Here is a 26121-nt window from a genome sequence, read left to right as displayed (position 1 = left end):
ATATTAAAATAACTTATATAATAAAAGATGAGGTGTTAGTGGGTTTTTGTCATTTCCATGACGCAACAAAAGCCTTTTTTGTAGTGTATAATTAGGTAAATTGCTTAATTTTTTTATTTAATTAACTTGATTGATCCGTTATTGACATAGCTTAAAATTTCACAGTTTCGATAACTATTTCGTGAATAAAATTTCATCGTTTGCTTACTTTTTTAACAAAAAAAATGTTCTGATAATCCTTAGAATAATTGTAATTCTTAACGATTTTGATTAAATTTTTCATTTGTCATAAAAAAAAAAACTCATAAAATCAAAATATTTTTAATATCCTGCAACGCATAAAAGCAAGTACCTAATTCATATAAATACTGTTGCGTTTGTTGATGCACAAAAAACCTTGCCTACTTTATCTTTATCTTATATCCTAAAACTCTCTTATTCCCTTTTCCCATAAAAAGGGGAGTTTTACAAAACAATAGCACCTTGAACAGTAAACTTTAAAGTAATATTTTTATTACGACTTCTGTATTAAGTCAGTAATGGGTTTTTCTTTTGTTCTTTTATTTCGCGGAATAAGGCACGGATTATTGGTTTTGCTATTTCACTGTTTATTTCTCAACCTTGGAACTTGGTTAGAAATACATTAGTTCTTATCTGAAATAAAAAAAGAGCGTTCGTAACCAATGCTCAGTATTTCCTCAACAATTGCTGGGTTAATCAACCTTTGGCGAAAACACTTTATACTAAGATGGATGGCCTCTATCTCCCGGTTTCTGAAGTACATATAGTGGTTGTTTATCTATTCAATATAGGTATAAAAAAACTACAGTTTAGTTTCTTAAGCCGGGCATTAGTGACCCAAACAACTGAAAGCTCGTTTTGATTCGGTCTTAGTTGTTGTCTAATCGTACTCAGATCACAGTTATTTCGACATTTCAAGGATTTTCGAGCCGAAATAGTATACTTTCATATACTTCATAGCTTCCTTGTGTAGTAGAAAAAGAAAAACCGGAAATAAGATGACTAAATCTTTCTTGTTCGATGATAGAAGTGACAACACAGGTGATGACTGAACGATATGATAGGAATATGAAACATGTGCTGTTTGCCCCCATCTAGTTTAAGATTCGGTCGAGGTTTTGAAACAAATTAATTTTAAAATCTATTTACCTTCTTATATTATTGTAGAAGTATTATTCTAAAAGAAATAGTAAAACAGTACACATTTCCCCAATCACCATGCAAATGAACAGCGAGAGAGAGAGACAGTTTTCCATTAATTTTATACTTCGATTCAAAGGCTTTTTTATTAAAACTAGGGACCGATATTGGGCCGATAACAAATATTTTATTTAAATCTTACTTTTGAACTACGTGTAATGAATTATTTGAACTCTTTGACCTTTTAAATTGGCCGTCTAAGTAAGTATTAGGCTTTTGCGGTTCTCATTGAAGTTTGATCTGAAATATTGTATATTATTTTTGTTTTGAAATATTGATGTAAGGCTTGAGTAAGTACAAAGTTTGTTTTATTATTTAAGTGCACAATAATAAATAATGTAAACTTTTGAATATAATCACTAACCATAATGCTTCATAAAATAAATAAAGGTTATTATTAGTTTCAACTGCTACTTTAATTAAAAATTACATTCGAATTTTTGTTATATTTTTGTTTAACTAGGTTGTTTTTTATTCGTAATCGTAACCTTTGAAACAAAATTTTGTTTTTTTTAAGATATATTATATCATGTTTTAATCATGCGCCAATATTCGCATGTCATTTTAATTATACATACGTGAAGCTCAGGCCATTTGTTAGCCAGCCAGTCAATTAGAAGCCTTGACATTAATCATTATTTCAAATTTTAATATTAATCTAAAAATAAAACAATAGTATCTATTATTAGTTCCAACAATCAAATTATTAGTCAAAGACAAATAGTTGCTTATAAAATTGATGGAACCACAATGGTTGTCAGTGCCATTTCAACTATTCTAAGTCCTATTGTGTTAGTACAAAGGGTTTTCAATTCATGAATTAAAATTAATGGTAAACCTTAGAAATAGGACAGGTTCTATGATTGTGAAATATGGGGCGTTAAATTATAGAAATGTGTATTGTAGTAGTATAGAATTTATTAGGCTGTATTGTATGGAAATTAGGTTCACTAAAGAATTCATTTTGAGGGTTGTCTGCATCCTTAGTTCGAGAAGTACACGACTGAAAATCATTAGTTCTTGGTAGAATTACTAGGTCAGGTAAAATACTAGTATTTTTTTATAATTTAAGAAAACTATATCTAGAGATTTTTGAATACGACGGGCGTGTAGCTTAAAAAAAGGACATTGGAATATTATGGGTAATATGACAACATTGCTTATTTCTTATGGCGATTATTGGCTTATTATGATTAATCTTTAGCAAAACTTGGATACACCTATTCCAAACACCACCTAAACTTTCGAATAGAATAAACGAAGTGATGATCAGTGGTTTCTGACCCTATCATTATTTATGTCACTATATACCTATAGTGACATAAATTACCATCAATTTTAAGTAATACGCACTCAATAAATAAAGCGCTAGGAAGCCAAGTTATTAAGAAACGTGTCCTTCAAAATACATACAAAAATATAATATTTCTCCCCCACCATTACTTTGTACGTACATTAACTGTTCAGTATTTCCTTTTATTTTAATGTACAACTGAAGTACTGAGAGGCTTTTGACATACTTTTTTACGCGACGACGATAAAATCACAATCGATTTGATGACGAGGTACAGCCTGAGGAGCACAGATATATTGAGTAGGCTGGATACGACCAATGCCTTAGATATCTTGTGCCTTACATAGTATCATTAGTCGTATCTAATAGTCCGTATATGTTTTACCTGTAAAACTAGTACGAAAAAGTTCTTGGCTCATTAGCGCAATTCTCTTTGTCAATGTTCGGTACAATTAGTACTTACGACACCCGCTAGGGGCGCTGAGGTTTTCTTGCAAAATTTCTTGATAGCTAGCCGGTTGTCGATAGTCGATTTGGTAGAGAATCGCGCTACAGCCCACAGTACGTTTTTTGAGAAATTAGAAAGAAATTAGAAATAGCCTCTCCTTTTAAAGGAGAGGCTATATTTTACTGTTGAGATACGACCTATCTTCCTGTCTAAATAGACAGAAAACACACAACTTAATATGAATGCTACTATTTTGAAACCGACGTCAAAAAAGTATATTACTGCCCTACATAATATTACCCTAAATATAACCTTGTGGATATTGTATTACAGATATTAAGGCCTACGGGATTCATTATTTTAACTAATAGGACATTTAAAACACGAAAAAAAATCGTTAGCCCATGAAAATACCCTTTTATTGCTGAATAAACTAACATAAGAAGAACTGGCAATGTTGATGTTCTAGGCTAGTTAACTACGCCTAGTCTTAAGGTTTCCGATACCTCTTCCTATTCTAGATTACCGAGGTACCCTATATCTGTGTTAACATCTTTCGTGACAATCGTAAAACTCCACTCACGTATAACCATTTAGGATTGCCACTACATTGTGATTTTGTTATTTTAGCGATTTGAACCGCAATAGGATATAAATTGAGCTATTTTTAGACGCTATAAAAACACTGATATATGATGATCTTGTTATAATATTTGAAAACTGTTACATAATCTAAATTTCCGATATCGGCAATCGCCAAATGCTTACACATAATTTAGATTCTAATAAGTTTGCATTACAGATTCATTCATTTTCTTTAAAGCAGCACTCAAATTCTTCCTACAGCACCCTAAACGGTTAATATTTTTTTTTATCAAACTCTTATTACTCTACAATACTTACTAGATTATAATCGCGCTACCGATCCTAAGAAACTATGATAATAATAATTATGAACATTAGAACTTAACATCAGTTGATTCTTTTTAAGCTTAGTTTTTTCTATCATAAAAGCATTAATTACTTATTTTCTATCGACAATAATGTTCGTGTATGGGCTCTGAATCCACGACCCTCTCTTTATTTACAAACATCATATTATAATTAAACTCATCAACAGACAGTACCTGTAATCATAATCAGTTCAGATAACATTACAACGTGTCTAAGAGCTTGTGTGTAATCCTCTTTGAGTATACATTTACAACACTGAGTGATGTGTGATATTTGAAGGTATAATATACGATATAGAATAATACACGTATCGATATTTTAAATTATAGGTATTAAACCGACATTCGACTGCTGATCATGAGGCTACGGATTTAATTTCTAGGTGATAAAGTACTATTGGTCTCGGGAATTAATAATTTAGAATATTTGTCTGAAGTTCCGTAAATAATCTAGCATAGAAGCCCGGAGTTCCGTAATGTTCCCAGTGTATGGGAACAGACCAGCCCTCTATTATTATTTTTTTCACTAGTGTTACTAACTCACATTGTTGAGTGCGAATAGTAGGTATATATCATACACTAGCTGACCCGCGCAACTTCGCTTGCGTCACCTAAGAGTATGGGTCAAAATTTTGCCCGTTTTGTAACATTTTTCGTTGCTACTCCGCTCCTAATGAATGTAGCGTGATGTTATATAGCCTATAGCCTTCCGCGATAAATGGGCTATCTAACACTGAAATTTTTTTTCAAATCGGACCAGTAGTTCCTGAGATTAGCGCGTTCAAACAAACAAACAAACAAACAAACAAACTGTTCAGCTTTATAATATTAGTATAGATTTAATTCCACACATTCGGGCATAACAGCCGTGATATTATCTATGTATTCTTTTGAACTATAAATGCACTTTAAACTTTAAATTCTCCGTATCGATACACTGTCGAACAAATTCAACATCAATACAACTTGATACTACGAACCACTAACTAATACAAACCTCCTCTCTATAATACACCCCTCTCGTCAATTATCTTTAATTAGTAACACTGTTAGTTCCGTGTATTTCGTATTGATACTTAATACGCTTAAAATAACCCTGTTTCCGTATACTAAGGGTTAAGTAAAAAGCAAAAATAGCAATCACACGTATCCATACTTAATATTATAAATGTGAAAGTAACTCTGTCTGTTTGTCTGTCTGTTACTCAATCACGCCTAAACTACTACACTAATTTCCATGAAATTTGGTATGAAGATATTATTTTGATACCCAAGAAAGGACATAGGCTACTTTTTACCCGGGGAAAATGACGCATTCCCATGGGCAAATTCAGGTGGCGGACGAATTCGCGGGTAAAAGCTAGCTAGTACATAAAAATACATAAAACATACGCAGATATGAATATAAATATACTAAACTAAACTATGACTAACTAAATAGAACATACAAAGGGTAAAAATGGGACCCTATTGCTAAGATTTCGCAGTCTGTCCGACAATAATCTGTAACCTAATGAACCGTAATGGTTGGTACGCTGAAAATTGACAGGAGGTGTATTTCTGATGCCGTTCAAAACAGAAAAATATATGGAAAGTTTGCCAGGATCGTACCGAGAGACGTTTTTTGGTCTCTGCTTATTCCTATGGGAAAAAGGCGTGATATTATATACATATGTACATATTATTATGTACATTTTGTAGTAGTTACGACGTTTTGATTCTGTTTTGTACTTTCAAGATGTGTATCTGTAAGTCTAGTTATGTTAATATTTGGCTCTAGGGCTTAAACAGGCCAAAAAATATGTTGTTTTTTCAAATTACTGATAAGGAAAGTTTTACATGTAATTTGGTACAACTATCTGGGAACAAAAAAGGTTTTGTTATTTTGAATATTGTGGATCTTCAAAGGAAAAAAGACCTAAAATTAAACTAAAAATAATGTGAGCAATTTTTATTCACAGTTCTGGCTATGTTTTTTTCATTTGTATGAAGCGAATGTAGAGCTAAGTATTTAAAACATGTCGATGCACGCATTACAATGCAAAGAATTACTTTTGTAATTAATTTACTTTTCTTTATTTTTATTAAAAACTCATTTACTATTATTTACAGTCGCTACTGTTCATGTCAAAATGTCAAACTCCATGCTCGATTTTACCGAGTGTAGAAAATCGTACTACACTTCTAATACCACTATGCCACCCATCTTCAATTTTTTTTTCATTTTTCCATGCTAAGGTTTCTTAACTCACTGATCGTTTACCGAACTACGAGAGCCTCTTATTAATTTCTTAGTAACTTGAAATCGTAACCTCGTACATACGCATCTCATTTCAAACAACTATCATATCCTAAAGTTACCTAACTAATGTGTAATTAGCAAGAAACTGGAATATAATGGTACCGACAGAAGCCGAGTGTTAGTGTTTGTTAGAAACAAGTGATACACATTTCCAATTAATTATGATTTACTAGTTTAGCTAGATACATTTTTACGTGCCCTCTGAGGCCGGAGACGCTCAGTAGCACGATTTTTTACTACTATCGGCTTTTGTCAACCGGCTAGCTATCTCAAAATTTTGTATGAAAATGCGATTAGCGCCTCTAACGACCGGCAATGGAACTATTTTTGCAGTACATTTAAAATGTGAAACTCTCCATACTCGATTTTACCGAGTGGAGAAAATCGTGCTATACTTCTAATACCCTTAGGCCACCCATCTGTCCACGCTAAGGTTGCTTAACTCACTGATCGTTTACCAAACTATAAGTGCCTCTTATTAATTTCTTAGTAACTTGATATCATAACCTCTGAAATACGCGTCTCATTTCAGACAACTATCATATCCTAAAGTTACCTAACTAATGTGTAATTAGCAAGAAACTGTAACATAATGTTACCGACAGAAGCCGAGTGTTAGTGGTTGTTATATAATGTGATATGTTAGATACTATTAAATGTTAGTTGGAAATTGTAATATTATATTATAATTGTCTAGTTTATCTAGATAGTTACAGAGCCTGATGAGACCTTTTACAAACTCTACTCTATAACAACTGTATACAAGCAAACAACTAATGGTACCTTTACGTAGATGCCGATATGGTCACAATTGCGATTCCAACCAAGGTTACATATTTGTGGATTTTACAAATGTTGTGTTGTGGGTTTAAATACAAGACCGAAACAATTATTTTTAAAGATATACAAAAATATTTTAGACAAATATTTTGATGGTGCACAAAAATATTTGTTTGTAATCAACACACCTTGTCAGTTATTTTTATGTTTGTAAAATCTCACTACACAAGTTGGAAAAAGATATTTAACTCATGAAAATAACATCGGCTTAGCAAAACGCCAGGCATCAGGCAATATTATATTTCAGCAAATATTTAAAATAACTTTTAAAATAAAAGTGCTCATTAATCTCAATTATTTAACCGTTTTATCTAAGTGTTAATTTAAAACTCTTCTTTTAAACTAATGCATTCATTTATAAACGTCTCATATGTATTAAAGATAAAATAAAATAAATTGTTCCACTTTATTTCTACTTGCTAGCAATTAGGGCGCATTCACATAGCTATGCGTTTAACAGGCCTGTGTAATCGCTTAAGTAAGTTTAAACACAGTGCAGTATTCGGAATACAGTAAAAAATACTGTTTCGAAAAAATATATAGTGATCCGTTTTGCAAGACCGTTTAAAATTTATGTAGCCTTATAAAACTGCCTCTGTGGCGCGGTCGGTAGTGTAAGCTGCACACGAGGTCTCGGGTACAAATGTTGGGTCGGGCGAATAAGTTTTTTATGAGATTTTCTGTAATTAATTTCTTAGAAATTGCCGGGAGTCAAGAAGTTGATAACGTAGACCTTCGTGGAGGACAATATAGAACAGTTTTATGAGCTAGCACATAGCACATGGAGGCAACCTGTATAAGATAATAAGTTTACAGTAATGACGGATCCGATAAAAAGGATCGAGTAAAAGCTGACGTTCTATGTGAACGAGCCTTTAGATGTCGAAGTAAATTGTATGTAATAAAGACATAGGCTTGTAATTTAACAGTTTTATGCAAGAGTTGTTCAAGTTGATAATGAAAGGTTGACTATAATGATATAGTTGGTAAAAGAGCTATTTATTATAGATCAAATAGTTGACTACCGCGCGGTTCTGCTTGTGTACAAGCTTTGAAGCTTTCTTTCAGTCCTAAGGTGATGAATTTTAATAAATGGCAATCATGTTTGACCCATCGAATTTAAAAATGTATATGCTGACGTTTACAGAACTCATTATTTTATCAAAGTCGATGAAATAATTTCGTCGCGAAATCGTTTAAGACACGTACAAAATTTTCTGTAAGGTTTGGTATGTAGCACCCCGATTCTTGCTTATTATTTCGTAAAATTTCATCAAAACTGATGTAACGGATTGGTTGTAAAAGCATAATATACTGTAGCAGCTTACCTTGGCTTACCAAAATTATTAGCAATTTATGTATTTTTCAAATAAATAGGTGTAACTTTACATAAGTATGTTAATCAATTTGGGACCAAAAGACCATACATTTAGTCCATTACATAACATTCCTGTTGAGACCAAACCCGTCATAATAATATACAAAACTCTACCTCCAGTGACTTAGCCTTTTAAAAGGGAAATCTAAAATGTTACAAGTCAGCACAGAACAAAACACATTATCTGCAAGCTTTGAGCGTGTCGACGCAAGGCGTGAGAGATTAATTATTTAATAAAACGATTGTTAACCGTTGAATGCGTTTATCTTTACGTTTCACTGGCTTGAATCCTGGTTAATGGATGATTTTTGGTTTTTAAATGGTTGTAAAGTTATGAATCTACCGGTTCGTAAGAGTTTATTAGTTGTATTTTCTGTGTAGATCGAGATCAGCACTAGATTCAATTTTAGTGCGGGAATTATTACAGAGTTTAACAAAGGCTTAACAAAATAACTTAACTGGCTCTGTGGCGCTATCGTTATTGTATGCGATTGCCGTGCATAGGTCTCGGGTTTGAATCCTGGGTCGGGCCAAAAACTCGTTTCTGACCTTTGCTGTAAAAATATCTCAAAAATTGCCTGGATTTAAGAAGTTGAGAATGTAGACCTGCGTATCTCATAGCACTTCAAATCGTTCCCCCATTATCATATAGGACTAACATTAGAAATGGTGAAATGCGAATGTACTTTATAAACCTTTGCCTGCACCGTCGGGTATAACAGGCTACAACGTGATAATCACTATCATGTTTGTCTGTATGTTTGTGAGATCCAAATATTCATACATAGCTGACCCGCACAACTTCGCTTGCGTCACATAAGAGAGAATGCGTCAAAATTTTCCCCGTTTTTTTTACATTTTTCATTGCTACTCCGCTCCTAATGACCGTAGCGTGATGTTATATAGCCTATAGCCTTCCTCGATAAATTGGCTATCTAACACTGAAAGAATTTTTAAATCGGACCAGTAGTTCCTGAGATTAGCGCGTTCAAACAAACAAACATACAAACTCTTCAGCTTTATAATATTAGTATAGATATATATTTTGAATGTGTTCTTTGTTTCAGGTGCGGTACCCACGACAGCGATGTCTGTGGAGAGCCAGCGGTGCCTGTGCGTCGTGGTGCTGCTCATACACACTGTCACTGGCGCTGGAGAAGGTAAACCCTCAATCTTCTACCCATTTTATAGTAGTTTTGATGATCAAAAAGTCTATTCGCTTTTACTAATAAGGCTGTTTGACGATGACGATGGATAGGATAAGTTTGAATTGGGTTTCAGAACGACAAAATTGAATATTGACATTTATTTATTTCGAGTTTTCAAGCTTTATGTTTATTTAGGCGATTAAAATTTAACTTCCAATCGCTGCAGTTAATTGCATACTTTATGCTCTTGTTTTTACAGTATTAACAAAAAAATCCTGACAAATTGATACCAAAACGACTTTTAAAAGTACTGGTTAGTCGCTAAGCCATGTCATAAGCCTTAGGCTTGAAAAACTTCATCACTAGGTTGACCACTAACTATACTGAATGAATGAATCAAATCAATGAAAATGAAGACTTACAATTCGCTCCTTGAATACAAAAGGGCCACAAATCGAAATCTATAAATTTTACAGGAGAGCCAAAACAAATTTTTGAAACTGTTTTTTTATAACATTTCATATATTTATTTATTAAATATAAGATGTTAATATATCATTAGATGCGTATTTTTTAGTTCTATCTATCTATAAAATAAACTTTGTAATAGCTGTTACCTATTAAGAGAAAAAAGCAAATAAGTCCCTTTTGCATTCAAAATTTGAACCAATATTATGAGAAATATGTCAAAAATTAAACACAGTTTTACAAATAAAAATGGTTAATTGTACTTTTTTGGTAAAAAAACCGTATCAAAAAGTTTAATAATAATTACTAAGTAAAACCATAACTGAATAGACCAGGAAAACATTGTATTAAACAATCTAAATTAAAAAATCTTAACTTTTTATTAAGTAAGTAAAATTATTGAGATCACCTTTGTGCGTAACTTTCATTATTTAGTAAAATTAAACATCAATCATCATCATCATTCAATGGGTAACGTGACGAGCAGACTGAGTGCTGCAGGAGTATTAAAGAAATAAGATAATAGAAAGGTTTTTGAGTTTTATAAGCCTTTATATTTAGCATTCGTGGATTATTCCAAAGCTTTTGACAGCATTACTCATTCCGCCATAGAATCATCACTCCATCCAAGTCCTACTTAAAGATACTATGTAGAATCGAACCTTCATACATCAAACTCATCAAAACAATAGACAACAATATCATTCCAAATCCAAAGAAGCGTGAAACAGGGAGACCCGCTATCTCCCAAATTATTTACCAGCACCCTCAGAGAAATGTTCAGGAGCCTGGCGGTGTTATGGCAATCAAAAGCATAGTTGTAAGTGGTAAACAGTTAACAAACCATTGTTTTGTAGATGACATAGTCCTCTTCTCTTTTTCGGCATCGGAACTCGAATCAGTGCTCAAAGATCTGAGCACGGCAAACCTTCAGATTGGACTAAGTAAGAACCGTACAAAAACCCAGGTTATGACGAACAACACAAAACAAGGGTCGAGGTAGACGGGCACGTCTTAGACTATGTCGACGAGTACACTTGCTAGGGCCAGATAACCTCTTTTAACGGGACAAAGAGTTGGACAAACGTGTCACAAGTGCCTGAAAGAGATCCTGGTCCAGGAAAGAGCTAATGAAGGGTAACCTTCCACTGTCACCGAAGCGAAAGCTCGTCGACATGTTTATACCTACTACCCGTCCTTACCTACGCTGCCCAAACATGGTCCCTTACGGAAAACCAGAAAGAGCCAGAGAGCGATGGAGCATAGTATACTATATTATGCGTCAAAAGAACAGATCACGTCCGAAATTCTATACTGCGCTCCCAAACTCGCATAGCCGATGTAGGGGAGAAGACCGCCTGGCTGAAATGGAACTGAGCCGGCCACATTATCCAGTCATGCATTCGGAAAGGTGGACCCGCATATCTACCAACAGAGGATGGTCATAGCAGACGCGGGAGACTTAAATGGAGATGGCGGGATGACCTAGACGCATTTGAAAAAGACTGGTCGGATCTTGCCCCTGAAAGAGGAATTTGAAAGAAAAAGGGTGCCTCTTGCCTTTGCCTGCATCAAAATGTATTATTTTATTTTTTAAATTGTAACGAAAACTAAAATTATTATCATGCCAAACGGTCATATTTCTGGCCTTCCCATTCTAGCACGCTAAAAATGATTATTTATTCCACAATAATTTAATGCAAAAGGGACGTATTTCAAAATATGCTACTGTTATATTACAAAATATAATAACAAATACTAGTGTTTGAATGCAAAACGGTCGTTTTCAGAAATATGGCGCTTTTGTACTACAAAATATGGTAACAAATACTATAGTTAGAATGCAAAAAGGACGTTTTCCAAAATATGGCAGTTTTGTATTGTAAAATATAATCACATTAACTTGAAATTTTGCACCCAACACAGACATATTTTGGATTGTGGCACTTTTTCACGCAACTGACGAGCATTTGCGTTGGATCTCCGGGCGCAACTCACAAAGTGGCTGTTTTGCACTGACATTACCTGTCAAAGTGAGCTAATGCAAAAAGGGCAGTAAGTCAGTGCAGCCATAATATAAGCAAAAATGATGGGGGTTTTTTTTTACTATAAAATATAGTCGGTTCAGGTGTCATTTTTGCAATAAAACGATTTTCATTTTTTTTTGAGTTGTGGCCCTTTTGCATTGAAGGAGCGAATTGTGTAACGAAAATAATAAGATTTTATTAGAAAATAATAATATATTATTTAAATACATTTTCAAACAGACAATTTCCCACCAAAATGAAACACGTAGTAAGACACTTAATTCAAAATTCAACAGCGCATCCCAAAACCATTTACCGCTGAAAACCTAAATATTATTCCATATAGTCGGCAAAAACATTTAGAACATCGTTATTTATTCACCTTGCTTTTTTGTTGGTCTAACAACTAACTTTTGCTGCAAAACTTTTATGTGGTCGGTTTTAAGGTTCTTTTTAAACATGTTTCGGTTTTTCTGTTTAAAATTGCAACGGGAATAGGTTTTAAAATGTGTTTACGGTTTTTGCGTGACTGATTTAAAGTTTGGGTTAATTTGATGTAGTTTTTTAGATTATAAAAATACCGTTGGGTATTTCAACGATCGTCATAGTTTTAAACTAACTGCAGTGGCACGTTCTTCTACAGTCATTACTATTGAATACGGAGAGCTTGTCATATGTGTGTATTAGAAATAATTATCACATGCTCTAACGGTGAAGGAAAACATCGTGAGGAATCCTAAAATATGTTTAATACATTTATTGAGGCATGCAAAGTCCCCAACCCGCACTTGGCCAGCGTGGTGGACTCAAGGCCTAACCCCTCCCTCATTACGGGAGGAGACCCTTGCCCAGCAGTGGGATATTAATGGGTTAAATTTATTTTTTATTTATAGTTCCTAATACTCACTTAGGGATTTGTCGAATAATATAATTCCTAATAAAAGATGTCATTTCTCGTATCTCAAACTACCTTTGTGTAAAATATCATTAAAATCGGTTCTGTGGTTTAGGCATGAAAACGAGGCGGACAAACAGACAAAGCTATATTTCTAGCTTTATTAGTAATAATAGTAGTAAGTAAAAGAATTCTCGCATAGTTTTGAATATTAAATGGGATGTTTTATAATATAGGAGTATAGATATATAGCAATACGCGCAAATCTTTGTGGTAAAGTACAGTTTATTTATAGCTGGATTTTCGATTGTTCTAAACCCATTGTGGAATAGATCTGATTTCCGATTTAATGGTCGTTGATTTAAATTCTAGATTAGATTTGGCATAGAGCTTGATTTAGCTGGTCTTTATGCATTGTTTAATAGCTTTTGTATATGGCTGTGTTATTGGAAATTTATGCACGAAATAATGCATATTCTATCATTTTCATAGTCTACTGATAAAAATGTCGATGCAGCGATTTTCTACAGTAGTTACTATAGAGTTTTAAAAGTTTTATGATGATTTATAATTGTTTAAAAATAGTTCCTAAGGCACCCGATAGGGGCACTGATCGGGTTTTACAAATCAGTTCATAGCCAGTTGTCGATAGTGGTAAAAAATGTGCAAAAGATAGAACTACTTTGACTTTACAAACATACTAATAACGGACACAAAGCACGACGACCCGAGACCACTTATGGATTGTACTAATAATATTTGTTCCTTAAAAAAATCAAATTCAGGACCTTTAACACTACGAAGCGACTATCTAAACTACTGCGTCGTAGAGGTCACTTTATAATACGTATTTGTATATAAAGGATAATGATGGTAGGGTCTGAAATCTATTTTCAGGCCTAGTTAAAATTGTTCTAGTTTTGATTAAGACATCACTTTCAAGCATCAAAGGCATGACTGGAAGGTTTTTGAAGTTCAGCCTAAATTACAAGGCATAGAGTTGTTAAAGGTTAACACGGGTAGGTATTTCATTTAAAGTTTTACTAGTTTTACTAGATTAATTCTTAAACTTAATTCTTTACGATTAATTTTATTAGGGTCCATTGTTTCCTGATTGGAATTCGAATTTTGAAAAAATCAAGTTGATAAAACATCAAAGTTATTTTAACATATTTTTTTTATTCTCTACTTTCCTATTTTCTGGCCCATTTCACTCCAAACTTCTTAACTGTTCTCTCTACTCATCCATTTGTTGCCAATCACCCAAAAAAGAAAATAAAAACTTAAATTCAGTTAGAACTTATTAAACATTTATTTACATTAACTAGTCAAAAATCACTTTCAACGCAATTTAATCCCAAACAAACATAATAGCCGTGTACTGTATCTGTAGCATAAGTTTAATATCCTCAAAAATCTAATTTCTATAAAACTAAACCAAACACACTGAACCTGAGACCACACAATCAACAGTCCCATTCACACAACACATAAAACATCTAATCATCCTAAAACACCCGCAAAACAAACTTCATACACCCTTATTTTATCACGATCTAAATAAACCTACATTGTGGTTTCATATAACATAATAAGCCTCACTTCCTTACCTTGCGAGAAAGGGACAACAGCACCTGTTCTTCATGAGCGAGAAAGAGACAGAACAACACATTTTTCTTGAACGACTTAAGCTCTATTCATAGTGTGGATTACTCTGTTAACGCTTTAATTAGTTTAAAAGAAACTTGGCTTTTTGTTCAAAGAATTTGCCGCTACCTGCATTTTACCTGGTTTATAGTTTCCTTTGCAAGTGACTTTGGTTTTTGCAGTGTTTTATTTGCGCAGTAACTTGCACAGTGGGGGCTTGTGCAATTAACATGTTTTGTGAATTGTTTTCAATTAAGTGACTTAAAATTTTTGTACTATTAAAATTTGTGTTTGAGCCAAAGTTTTTTATGTAAGAAGCTCTCTAATTGAATTTTATGCCTCATTTATTGGCAATATTGATTAAATTTTGAACTATTCGTGTCACTACGAAATATTGCGAATATACCCTTGCCTCTACTATTTAATAACATCATTGGAAAATAATGCTGTGAAGAAGTTTAATGTGGGCAAAAATAAGTGTAGCCATATATTAAAGTCAGTAAGATAAACAGGACCAACCTCTAACTATACCTACCTTAACACACGAAAAAAAAATTGAAATCTAATAACTTTGTAAATAATTATGCTTGAACACTACAATTACCCACCGTACCCGTCCATATACAATAAACTCAAAATCTACTAAACCAATTATCATTTAACATAAACAAACACAAATATTAACCTCAATAAACATTACAAAAGAAACAATTAAACAACGACTAGCAGACCTCGCTTTCACCAGTTAAAAATCGCTTCCTAAAGCCTCTAAAATATCGCCAACAATTACCGTATAAGGCACACATTCCCTAGAGAGGCTCTCCGCAGCCAATCGATCAGTTCGCTACTCCGTAATTACATCACTATTCTCCCCGGACCCTCACTTTGACACAGACCTTCTAGGGAACACTAATTTCTACTCAAAGGTAGCTTCAGACTTTGAAAATGTTTTTGCAAATATTATTGGTAGTATTTTGTAAATAGATTACGCAGTATGCCGTGCAGAGGTGTCAGGTTCGAATCGAGTCTGCTCAACAATTTATTCCAGAGTTATCTATCTACAAATGTTTAATGTTATTAATGAGTCAGAAAGTTAAAGTTTTTAAAGTCCTGAATATATAATAGAATCCTCATAAATAGTGTAAAAATACGATAGAACAGATAGTTTTGATTATACAATTTTTAAGGCTTCAAATGTTTCTAAGTTACTCATACTGAATATTCTTTATCAAACAGAAACTTTATTGGTGAATTAATATTTCACAAACGTATTTCTGATACTTATTAACTAAAAAAGCTTTAACATTATTGATTCTTAGAATTCGATATTACAAATATTTCAACTTACATGCTCAACTTTGATTGAACATATGTACATATACGCCGACCTAACTAGAATCACCTAGCTTCACATATTTGAATAATATTAAGTACTTGTATTCCTAGAAATGTGTTAGACATGACTAAGATCGGATCAAGTGAAATAGAAAATCACTTTCAGAATTTGATTTTAGTCAATTATTTTTGATGTTTGACTGAACGATGATTACTATTAGCCAGAAATTTGATGTTCATTGATTGATTGAAAGGTTATTATAAAGAGGTTATAGATCAGTTATTTAGATTTTAAATAAGTGTTAGATAAGCTATCTGCTATTTAATGTATCTTATGTATCTAATTGCCATGGATTTCATTTTATAAAAGGCAGACCAAGGTCATCTTATAAGTAGTCGCCGCGTTACTGCTCTTATAGTTTGACAACTTAGTATAGAGAGAAAAAAATTAAATTGAGAGCATCAGTGAGTCACCATTAGGCCTATGAAGCTTGCAGTCGATTTTTTAAAACAACTACCTATGTAGTTTAAAAGTTGGTTATTAAATTTTAATATAATATAGATAAATTTGTATGCAACAGCTCTCTACGAAGTTGTCAAAATAAGAGAAAGGTAGGTATCCTGCAAAATTATTTACTTACCAAAGCCGAAACTATCACTAAAATTACGAACCGTTTAGTAAAAACATGGAACCGTCAAACAAAGTAAAAATAACTCAACATTTCTAGGCCCTGAACCTGACATTCTCTTGTAATCAACGAAAAACGTCCACAGAATAATTCAGGCACATTTAAAACACCTAAAACGTCAAAACAATTCTCTAAAATAGAGATAAAACGGTTTTAATCCAGCAAAAGTTCGGAGAAAAAATGTGTAGTCGTTTTGGCATTCCTTCTCTACCCGCCGATTTCATTTAGTGCCTTTTTCGGGGACCAGATGGCAGGGTCATTTGCAGAAATGGGTTCTAAAATGCTCGCAAAGCTAAGTAGTTTTGAGCTTACATTTGAAGTAGGTAAGGCAGGTTTGAATGCAAAGGGTCTTGGTATAAAGTTCTGGAACCCCGCTTTGCAATTTCGAGAGTTTAACATATTCATTTGGTTATACAATTTCATTATCGGCCTCTATTACTGTGTTGGGAAAGATCTTTTTATCGAAGTACCAAGGTAGGTAAGAAAAAAGTTCTCCTAAACATAGTTACATAAAAGGAAGACAAAAACAGACCATAATTTTATAAGTTTCTTGAATTATATTCTTGATAAAGTTAAAAAAACTAAGTATTCAATCATAACATTTTAACTATTTTACCAAAAAAATGATACTGGAGTATGACAAGATGTATGGATGTGAATGAGGCAAGAAAAGTTTGTCAGGATCATATCAAGTGGCGGTGTCAGTAGCTCGATTCTCTACAACTATCGCCTACCGACAACCGGCTAGCTATCAAGAAATTTTACACGAAAATCTGTATAACGCCTCTACCGGGCTCCGTAGGAACTATTTTGGCAGTACATTTTAAATGTCAAACTTTCGGTTTGACAGTACAGACCATACAAAATTGCACTACTGGTCTCTGCCTAAACCGATAGAAAATTTGTATTTTTCTGTATATATGTTTGTATTGTGTAATTGTGTATGTATGTATTACCTACGCCACGTTTTCATTGGCGATTCTTTGAAAATAACCTTGAAATTTACACATCTTAGAGATTATAGAAAAGACTCGGGAAGGTTTCCTCAATATTTTCCTTCTACGTTGAAGCACGTGATGTGAATTTTTGTAGACGAATATTTTTAAAGGTCAATCATGTTCATATTCAAGGTTTTTGAAGGTATGAATAATTTTTAATATGAAAACAATTTAATTATGAAAAATAGCAACCATTTTACTATTTCTGTTTAAAGCAACTTTCTAAACGGATGTTAGTATTTGTGTAAAATCTTACTCTATTTTATTTTACGTTCTTGTGTAACACGTGGCAGGCAATAAGGGATGAGAATACCTTAAATCATTGTCTTATACCGCGGTGTCTTCAAAACCGGAATGAATAAAATTGCCGATGCCAAGCGACGAACTTGCGGTTATGGTCAGTATAAAAGGCGCCAAAACGTCAAAAAATCTATACTAATATTATAAAGCTGAAGAGTTTGTTTGTTTGTTTGTTTGTTTGTTTGTTTGAACGCGCTAATCTCAGGAACTACTGGTCCGATTTGAAAAATTCTTTCAGTGTTAGATAGCCCATTTATCGAGGAAGGTTATAGGCTATATATCATCACGCTACGACCAATAGGAGCAGAGTACCAGTAAAAAATGTTACAAAAACGGGGAAAATTTTGACCCATTCTCTCTTATGTGACGCAAGCGCAGTTGCGCGGGTCAGCTAGTATGAGATAAAATGCATATTCGCGTTTATTTCTCTATCATATTAGATACCTCATAAACTATAAAATGATAAAAAGACTAAAAAACGAGATGAATTAAATATATGTAAAAAAAAAAATGAGGAGCTCGTGGCTTAGTTAACGACAGCCGCGCGGATCGATCTCTGAGGTTAAGCCACGCTTGCCGAGGTTGTTCAGTGGATGGGTGACCATGTAACACATATCGAGTTTCTCCGTGTTTCGGAAAGCACGTTAAATTGTGGATCCCGGCTGTAATTTTCGAAGATCTTTGACAGTCGTTAACAGTAGTCAGAAGCTTGAAAGTGACAACCAGTCTTACTGAAGGGTATCGTGTTAAATCCCAGGTAACTGGATTGTGGAGGTCAGACAGGCAGTCGCTCCATGTAAAACACTGGTACTCAGCTGCATCCGGTGAGACTGGAACGCGACTCCATAGTTTGGAAAAAGGCTAAGCTGGAATATATCAAAAATATTTTTTCGTCAAACAAGAGACTGCACCGCCAAATTCGAAACAGACCGACCAATTCTGCCACTCAGTTACTCGCAACAAATCGTTAAAGCAATTTTCTAACTCACAAAGCTCTGAGATGAAATCTGCGTTCTTCTTATACCTAAAATAAAGGTAATAGGTACAATTAATATCTTCAGACGCAGAGCTTCTAACAAATGATTGTTATAAACCATCGAGTACGGGAGCGAGTTGCTCGATTTGCTAAATCGATTCCGACGCGAGTGAATCGAGTTGTTTAATCGCTGTGATTACAACATATCCGTCTTTCTAAGATAGTTAAGTTTAACTACGGTATCTGTAAGTACTTTTGAATTTCGAAATCAAACTTTTGTGAATAATTAACTTTATTTTAACTAGCTGACTCGCGCAACTTCGCTTGCGTCACATAAGAGAGAATGGGCCAAAAATTTCCTCGTTTTTGTAACATTTTTAACTGGTACTCTGCTCCTATCTAACACTGAAATAATCTTTCAAATCGGACCAGTAGTTCCTGAGATTAGCGCGTTCAAACAAACAAACCAACAAACTCTTCAGCTTTATAATATTAGTAAAGATGGAAAGGGAATTTATTTGATGCTTTTAGGCGAGGTTCTAGTAAGATCGGGAGAAGGGAAACTTAGGCGAGTCTGTCGTATAGAAAGGTCGTTCTTTTGTGTTTTTTCTTTAGGATGTTCTAGCTAGTTTACTAAACTCCTGAACTAGATCAAAGGCCTGTGTTAGGAGTAGCCTTACGTCAGAGGTACAGTAAAATGCTGTTCGAACTCAATACTTTTCTATGATAATAAGGACAAGTCGTATAGGACATTTTAAAACTAGGGTGATCAAGAATTATACGAAAATCACCTTTGTGTTTCAGAAGTGGGTACTACAAAATAATTGTCACTCTATTTAATGATTGAGGAAAAATCTTTTAAAATATACCAAAGATATGTTCCGACAATTTTGGGAGATTTAGAACATTTTAACCTCAGAGTCAGATCTCATACTCATTACAAAAATATTTGCCTGATATGATTACAGTAAGTCAGTGGTTATTCTAGCCAGATAAACTTCTTTATTTCATTTCTTTTATAATATTGAAGTCCACATCTGATTGAGTGGACTATCTACATGGAGAAAAAGCACGCCTTTTTTCCATCAGAAAAAAAGACCGAAGAACGCCACTTGCTTCGATAATTACAAACTTCTCTTTAAAGCTATTTGAATTTACGCAACGAAAACGACTACTAGCTGTCAACCAGTATATATATCCTATCGTCTTCTGTAAGCACGATAACACTTAGTTCCACACTATATAGCTGAATTTCTGACGTCAAAGATAGCTACCAATATTAATCGTTTACCGACTGGTGAGTGCAATTGCCTATGAAAGTCTCAAAACGGTCTAGTGACCGCTTTTAGTAAGCTATCGTTAGTGAGCGCTATTATAACGGTCGATCCCAATATCATAACTTCGGATAAAGATAGAGGCAGCAAAGATAATCGACGTTAAAAAGTAACTATACCCTCAATGCCTGTGTGAATTTCATGATATTTCTGGATAATTTAACTGCACATTTGGCGCAGTAGTTCACGTGATCGCCATAACCGTAGCGTAGGGTGTGGTGGGTTCGAGTCCCAATCGGAGCCAAAAATACCAACCAATACGTCACTTAATCATTGTTGGATGGTCCCTTAAGAATAAAATAGCTTAGCTTATACCTGCATTGAAATGCATGCAAAAGTCGTTTGTTGTCAATTAAGATGAAAATTTCACGTAGCTCAACCCGAAACAATTATTTGCAATATTGGTTCAATGTGCCCTTGAAACTCTTTCCTCGTTTTCAGCACACATACATTTTATCTAGTAAATCAATCACGTAGTAAACGTTTCCTTGATAAGTCACAAATCCGTCATTTTATTAGGAAAACACTATTTAAAATACATGAATCTAAAATCTAATTACACGAAAACTCATTTATTACCCCGAAACCCTCATCCATGCTAAGTACCTATAAATAAACAAAATTTAATTACAACCGACGCGAATCACGATTCAAGCTAGACCACAGACGTAAATACTGAATTAGTATTCAGTCTAGCTTCAGACTGAGATAGTTCTAGTAATTTAGCCTGGAATGGAGTTTAAAAAGTAATCCAGTGTGCCTTTGGGTTAAATCAGTTTGAGAGCAAAAAACAGTTTTACGCTCCAAAAACTTTAGCGTGGTAGCTAAGCTGGTTGCACACGTGCATACACGCTGTTTACGATTCGGTGCACGGTTATCCGGTTTTTGTTTGACATGCTCTTTTAAAAGATAACCGGTTTTTTGACGTGCTGTCGTGTGCGTGTTTTGGATGTGGCTTGTAGATATTTCGTTCTTTTGGTTTTTACTTGAAATTTAAGCGCCAGTCAGTGTCGCTGTGTCACACACATATAAAAGAAATCAAAACTTGTATACTTTTGATATAAGGTTAAATTTTAGTTTTCTTTTTCTGCACTTTTGGTATGAGGATTGCCCTGAATTTGCTTCTTAATTTATGTAGATATTTCTATCAATTTGTAGGTGTCTAAAGCACAAAATAAAATCGTAAGTTGTCTTGTTACCATAAAACAAGCTCAGCTTAGGTAGTTACCAAATAACCGTATTTAAGTTGTATTAGCAAATTATTTTTTTAAATTTATAATCTGTAATCATTAAATTTCAATAATGCAATATCGAGGAAAAACAATAAAGCAAATGAAAGGCAATAAAGTTGCTTAAATACACAATTTTGTTTGGTGGTTTAATCTTTAAACCCGAGCATACCCGGCCCGGATAAAAACCGCACGTCTACGGTCATCTTAAAACAAGGTCGGTTAGTCTTTCAGTTTCCTGAAGTCTTTATAAAAACGTATAGAGCAACTTATGATTAGTTCACAAAAGTTAAGTTCTTTCAGTTTTGAGTTACCATCTGATAAAAATTTAGTTTGACAGTTTAAAGTATTATGATAAGAAAGACGCGGTTTTTACTGAACCCAAGAAATTTGTTCTGAAGAAGATAATTTACTGTGTAAAACGTTTTTAATGTGGTATTACGTAAAGTGGCATATTTTTTTCTGTTGGGTAAAGGGTTCAAATTTATTATTAAATATTTTTTTTTTAGGATTTTATGTTACATCGGCAACAGAAACACATCACTGTAAGTATTTCAACTTTCTAAATACCACGGTTCAAGAGCTACATCATGGTGATAGATAGATAGAGAAGTCTTAGTAATAGGGTCCCGTTTTTATCCTTCCTGGGCCCCACGAAACATTATTATCGGTGCAGTGCCCCTAGCTTATTTTGCAAGAACTACCTTTTTCAAGTTATCTTATTGTAAAACGGTAGTCAGCAGTAGTGACCGCAACATTCTACTAATCCTAATACAATTAAAAATTAGTAACTAAAATCAACAATTGGATTCGTTAATTGAACTCAGAAAAGTACAAATTACTAAACAATTGTATATCAGTATTCATAATCCACAACAACATTATCAAAACAAAACAACCATTATCACCAAAGAAAAACATTTAATTAAAGTAAAAGAAAAACACAAAAAACAGTTCCTCGTACCTAAAATACAATTTAAGCATATCCCTACAATATTCAACAGTTTTATTCAAATAGCGACGAAAATATAAGCAGAAAATGCGCTGTATTTTTTTGTCCAGTGCTAAAATAAAAAACTATGAAGCTATAATGAAAGTTTCTAAAACAGGCATTGGTCTGGCAGGGATTGGCGACATTTTCATTGTGTGACTATTGAACCCATTTATTTTGGAATAGATAAAGTTGATTAACTTTGTAATTGAATTTAAAATTTGAATAAAAAAAAATACTTTTTTGTAAAGAAAAAGGAAAAGAAGTCAAAAATCAAAAGGTTCTTCGCATAACTGTTTTCTTTTTAAAAGTATGTAATACTAGATAATTTATAATAGCAGGGCATTCCGAGGTAAAATGCGTGTTCGCGTTAATTCCCATATCCTATAACATATTAAACATGCAACGCTAGAGTTTAAAAGTTATGATATTAGTTAATTATATCATTCAGTGTTATGATAACTTACTCCTTCATAATTACTTGCAACAAGAAATAATTTTTCATTTGTAATTCACCCTTGATGCCATCAATAATCCAATTTTCACACAAACGAAAGAAAGTAAATACTATTTCACCTAAGCGTAAGTTTAGCAGCTTTTGCCCCAGACAGACTAAATGATTCAAAAATGGTTATCAAACCAGACATCGCTCTGTTAATGAGATTTTTCAGGCGGCAAAATACTGGGTCCAATTTAATTCGGACTGTTTTCGATTGAATTGTATTGGCAGCTATTGTTCAAGTTGTTTATTCAATGATTATTTAGTTTTATAAAGTGCAGATGTACTTTTGATTGTGTTTTGTTATTGATGGATATTCTTTTTGATTTTGCTTTTGAAGATGCTGTTAGCTAGTTAATAGATAGTTGTTTATTTTGAACTAGCAACTGACCGTGGCTTTATTTGAGTAAAAAGATATGTTGAAGTCTATCCCAAGTGTCAGGTAATACTAACTATACTTAGTACTAAATTTTATCGAAATTGGTTTTGTAGCTTTGACGTGAAAAATACATGTATCCAAACACCCATACTTTAACATTTATAATAAAAAGTTCTGATTAAAAAGTATTTTTCCTGTTGATATTATTATGATCGTTATAAGCCTTTAATTATATATACCTAGTTTTCTAGTTCAGCGGTCTGAAGAGTCTTCGTCTTCGACATCAAAGTATGCTATTCCTTCCATTAATGTGCTAAATCAGTCGAGAACTTTTATCTTAAAATATTCACTTCCATTAAAACAATAATAATTACGAAAAAAACCTATATTGTAGACTTTGCAAAAGTATTACAGCACTTTCAAAATTTCTTCCTACTTAGCATTAGAAAGGTCAAATCCCCGCATAAAAAGACCAGTACTTTTAAAATTACAATAAACTTAAAACAACTTATTAATAATTCTCGATTCTGAAAAGCTGAAATTCTTTGAAACAGTTTTATATAAAACTCCCACGCACTGTTAAAACAACTATAGAGTCTCCAATTTATTGAAAATACCTAGTCTTGGCAAAAACATTGAAAATGAGAAGACTAATGTAGAATAATTTCTGAGAAATGGAATTGTTTCTATGTGAAATAAGTTTGGGTTAAAATGGGAGAATTAGTTTCATTTGTATGTTTATCCGTTTTAGGTAAAAATATGAAGACGACATATGAGATTACAAAAGCGCAACTATTGTATTACTTGGAGAAATACGCTGAGCTTGTAACTTGTAGGGTCAGCGCAGACCGAGAGGAGCGCAGCGGAGAGGATTTTTTTAACGTACTTGAAAATCAACTTTAACATTATTAAAACCTGACAAAAAATGCTCGCGCGTCCTCGAAGATACTGCCGGCATCGTACGAGAATTTTCAATGTGTTGTTACTGAGTTTAAAGAGGGAGAACGTAATTTTTATTCTTCTTCAGCCAAAAGAGCAATTATAATCATGGCCCAGTCCACCATCGTTGACAAACTTTCACGAAAAACTGGCATGTTTAATATAGAGCATACGCGAGCCGTAAAGAAAATGCCCGAGACCGCGCGAGGATTATTCCTCTCTGTCTGCGCTTTGCCTAAGTTTATCATTAGATCCTGTTTCAAGTAAAATAAAAGTAGTTTACTTATTAAAGAACGATTCTCTGTCTCTGTTGATTACAGACAACCAGCTAGCTATCGAGAAATTTTGTATGAAAATCGGATCAGCGCCTCTAGCTGAGGTCGTAAGAACTATTTTTCAAACTCTCGTTCCTCGGTAGACTGACGGTAGAGAATCGCGCTACTGATACGACGCATGCTAGTTTTAACAATGAGGTTATTATTGCGGTCCTCAATTCATTTTCAGTTGAGGTCTTTGTAACAACATATCTTTGAAGTAGAATAATTGTAGTTTGCACATCTATTTACCTTCCAAACAAATTATGTTGGTCCAAGTCTTTACTTTCAACATCCCTAAAATATCACACCAAAATTCTCCATTTCGTAAACAGCAAAACTCCCGATCAAACGTAAATACAATTAACAATCTAATTAAGTCCACCTGCACTTACTTTTAAGAGCTCCCAAAACACGCTTTAAGTATAAATAATTGTAATTAACTTAATCCTTAGATGTTTTGAGAAAATTGCTGTAATATTTTTGGCGAAACCTTCAATTGTGGATCTGACATCTAATATCCAAATTGTTTAGAAACCTTTACAGGAATTGTGAGGGCAGAAAATACAAAATGTCCTTTTAAGTTTTCTTCGTAGATGTGAATAGAAATAGATTGTTTCTAAGGTGAAGCTATCGTGTTCTTTGAAACGATAGATGAAATTAATTGAAGTGAAGATTTGAGGTCAAAATTAAAGGACTTCAAATTTTGTTACTCAGCCGTTTTAGTGATGAGACTGTTTTTAGTGAAATTAGAAATACTCTCAGAAATTGATTGAAATCTACCGTCGTCTGAGTAGATGAATGAACAAAGGGATTAAAAATTAACAGCGTTTTTCGTTCTAGTGTATACTATGCATAGAAAGAACAATACACTTATTACTAATCTATACTTACTAATATTATAAAGCTGAAGAGTTTGTTTGTTTGAACGCGCTAATCTCAGGAACTACTGGTCCGATTTTAAACATTCTTTCAGTGTTAGATAGCTCATTTGTCGAAGAAGGCTATAGGCTATATATCTGATGATAAATACCTACGACCAATAGGAACAGAGTAGCAACAAAAAATGTTACAAAAACGAAAAACTTGACCCATTCTCTCTTATGTGACGCAAGCGAAGTTGCGCGGGTCAGCTAGTAATACTATAATGAGAAAATATTTGTATGCAAGTATGTTTGTTAGCCTCCCACGCAAAAACTACTCGACAGACTTTCATGAAATTTGGTATACATATAGTTTATAGCTTATTACTCTGGGAAATGTTTACACGCGGACAAAGTCGTAGGCAGAATCTAGTTGTTAACATTTTGTTAATAGGCTTTTATCGTATGTGGGCGGAAATGGAGACATATTTTGGATTAATACGTAGGTAGATGTTGTGGGTGGATTATACGATTAACTTGTTAACACTTTACCTTTCAACTGTAATTGACTCGTCTTTGATTGTATTTGTATTTGGGTATTTTTAATCGACTTCAAAAAAGGAGGAGGTGCTCAATTCGACTGTATGTTTTTTT

General features: G+C 33.6%; 1 protein-coding gene across 1 annotated transcript in view; it reads left to right on the top strand.

Moving 5' to 3' along the window:
• The window catches only part of LOC142983067 (lachesin-like), a 124954-nt gene that overhangs the window by 55472 nt on the left and 43361 nt on the right, over positions 1-26121 (top strand). The window contains exon 2 of the mRNA XM_076129885.1: positions 9504-9596. Coding sequence (XP_075986000.1) covers positions 9524-9596 — 73 coding nt within the window. The 5' untranslated portion in view covers positions 9504-9523. The remainder of the gene's footprint in view (positions 1-9503; positions 9597-26121) is intronic.

Source organism: Anticarsia gemmatalis, chromosome 23 (genome assembly GCF_050436995.1).
Source record: "Anticarsia gemmatalis isolate Benzon Research Colony breed Stoneville strain chromosome 23, ilAntGemm2 primary, whole genome shotgun sequence".
Taxonomy (NCBI): domain Eukaryota; kingdom Metazoa; phylum Arthropoda; class Insecta; order Lepidoptera; family Erebidae; genus Anticarsia; species Anticarsia gemmatalis.
This window is presented reverse-complemented; position numbering and strand designations above follow the sequence as displayed.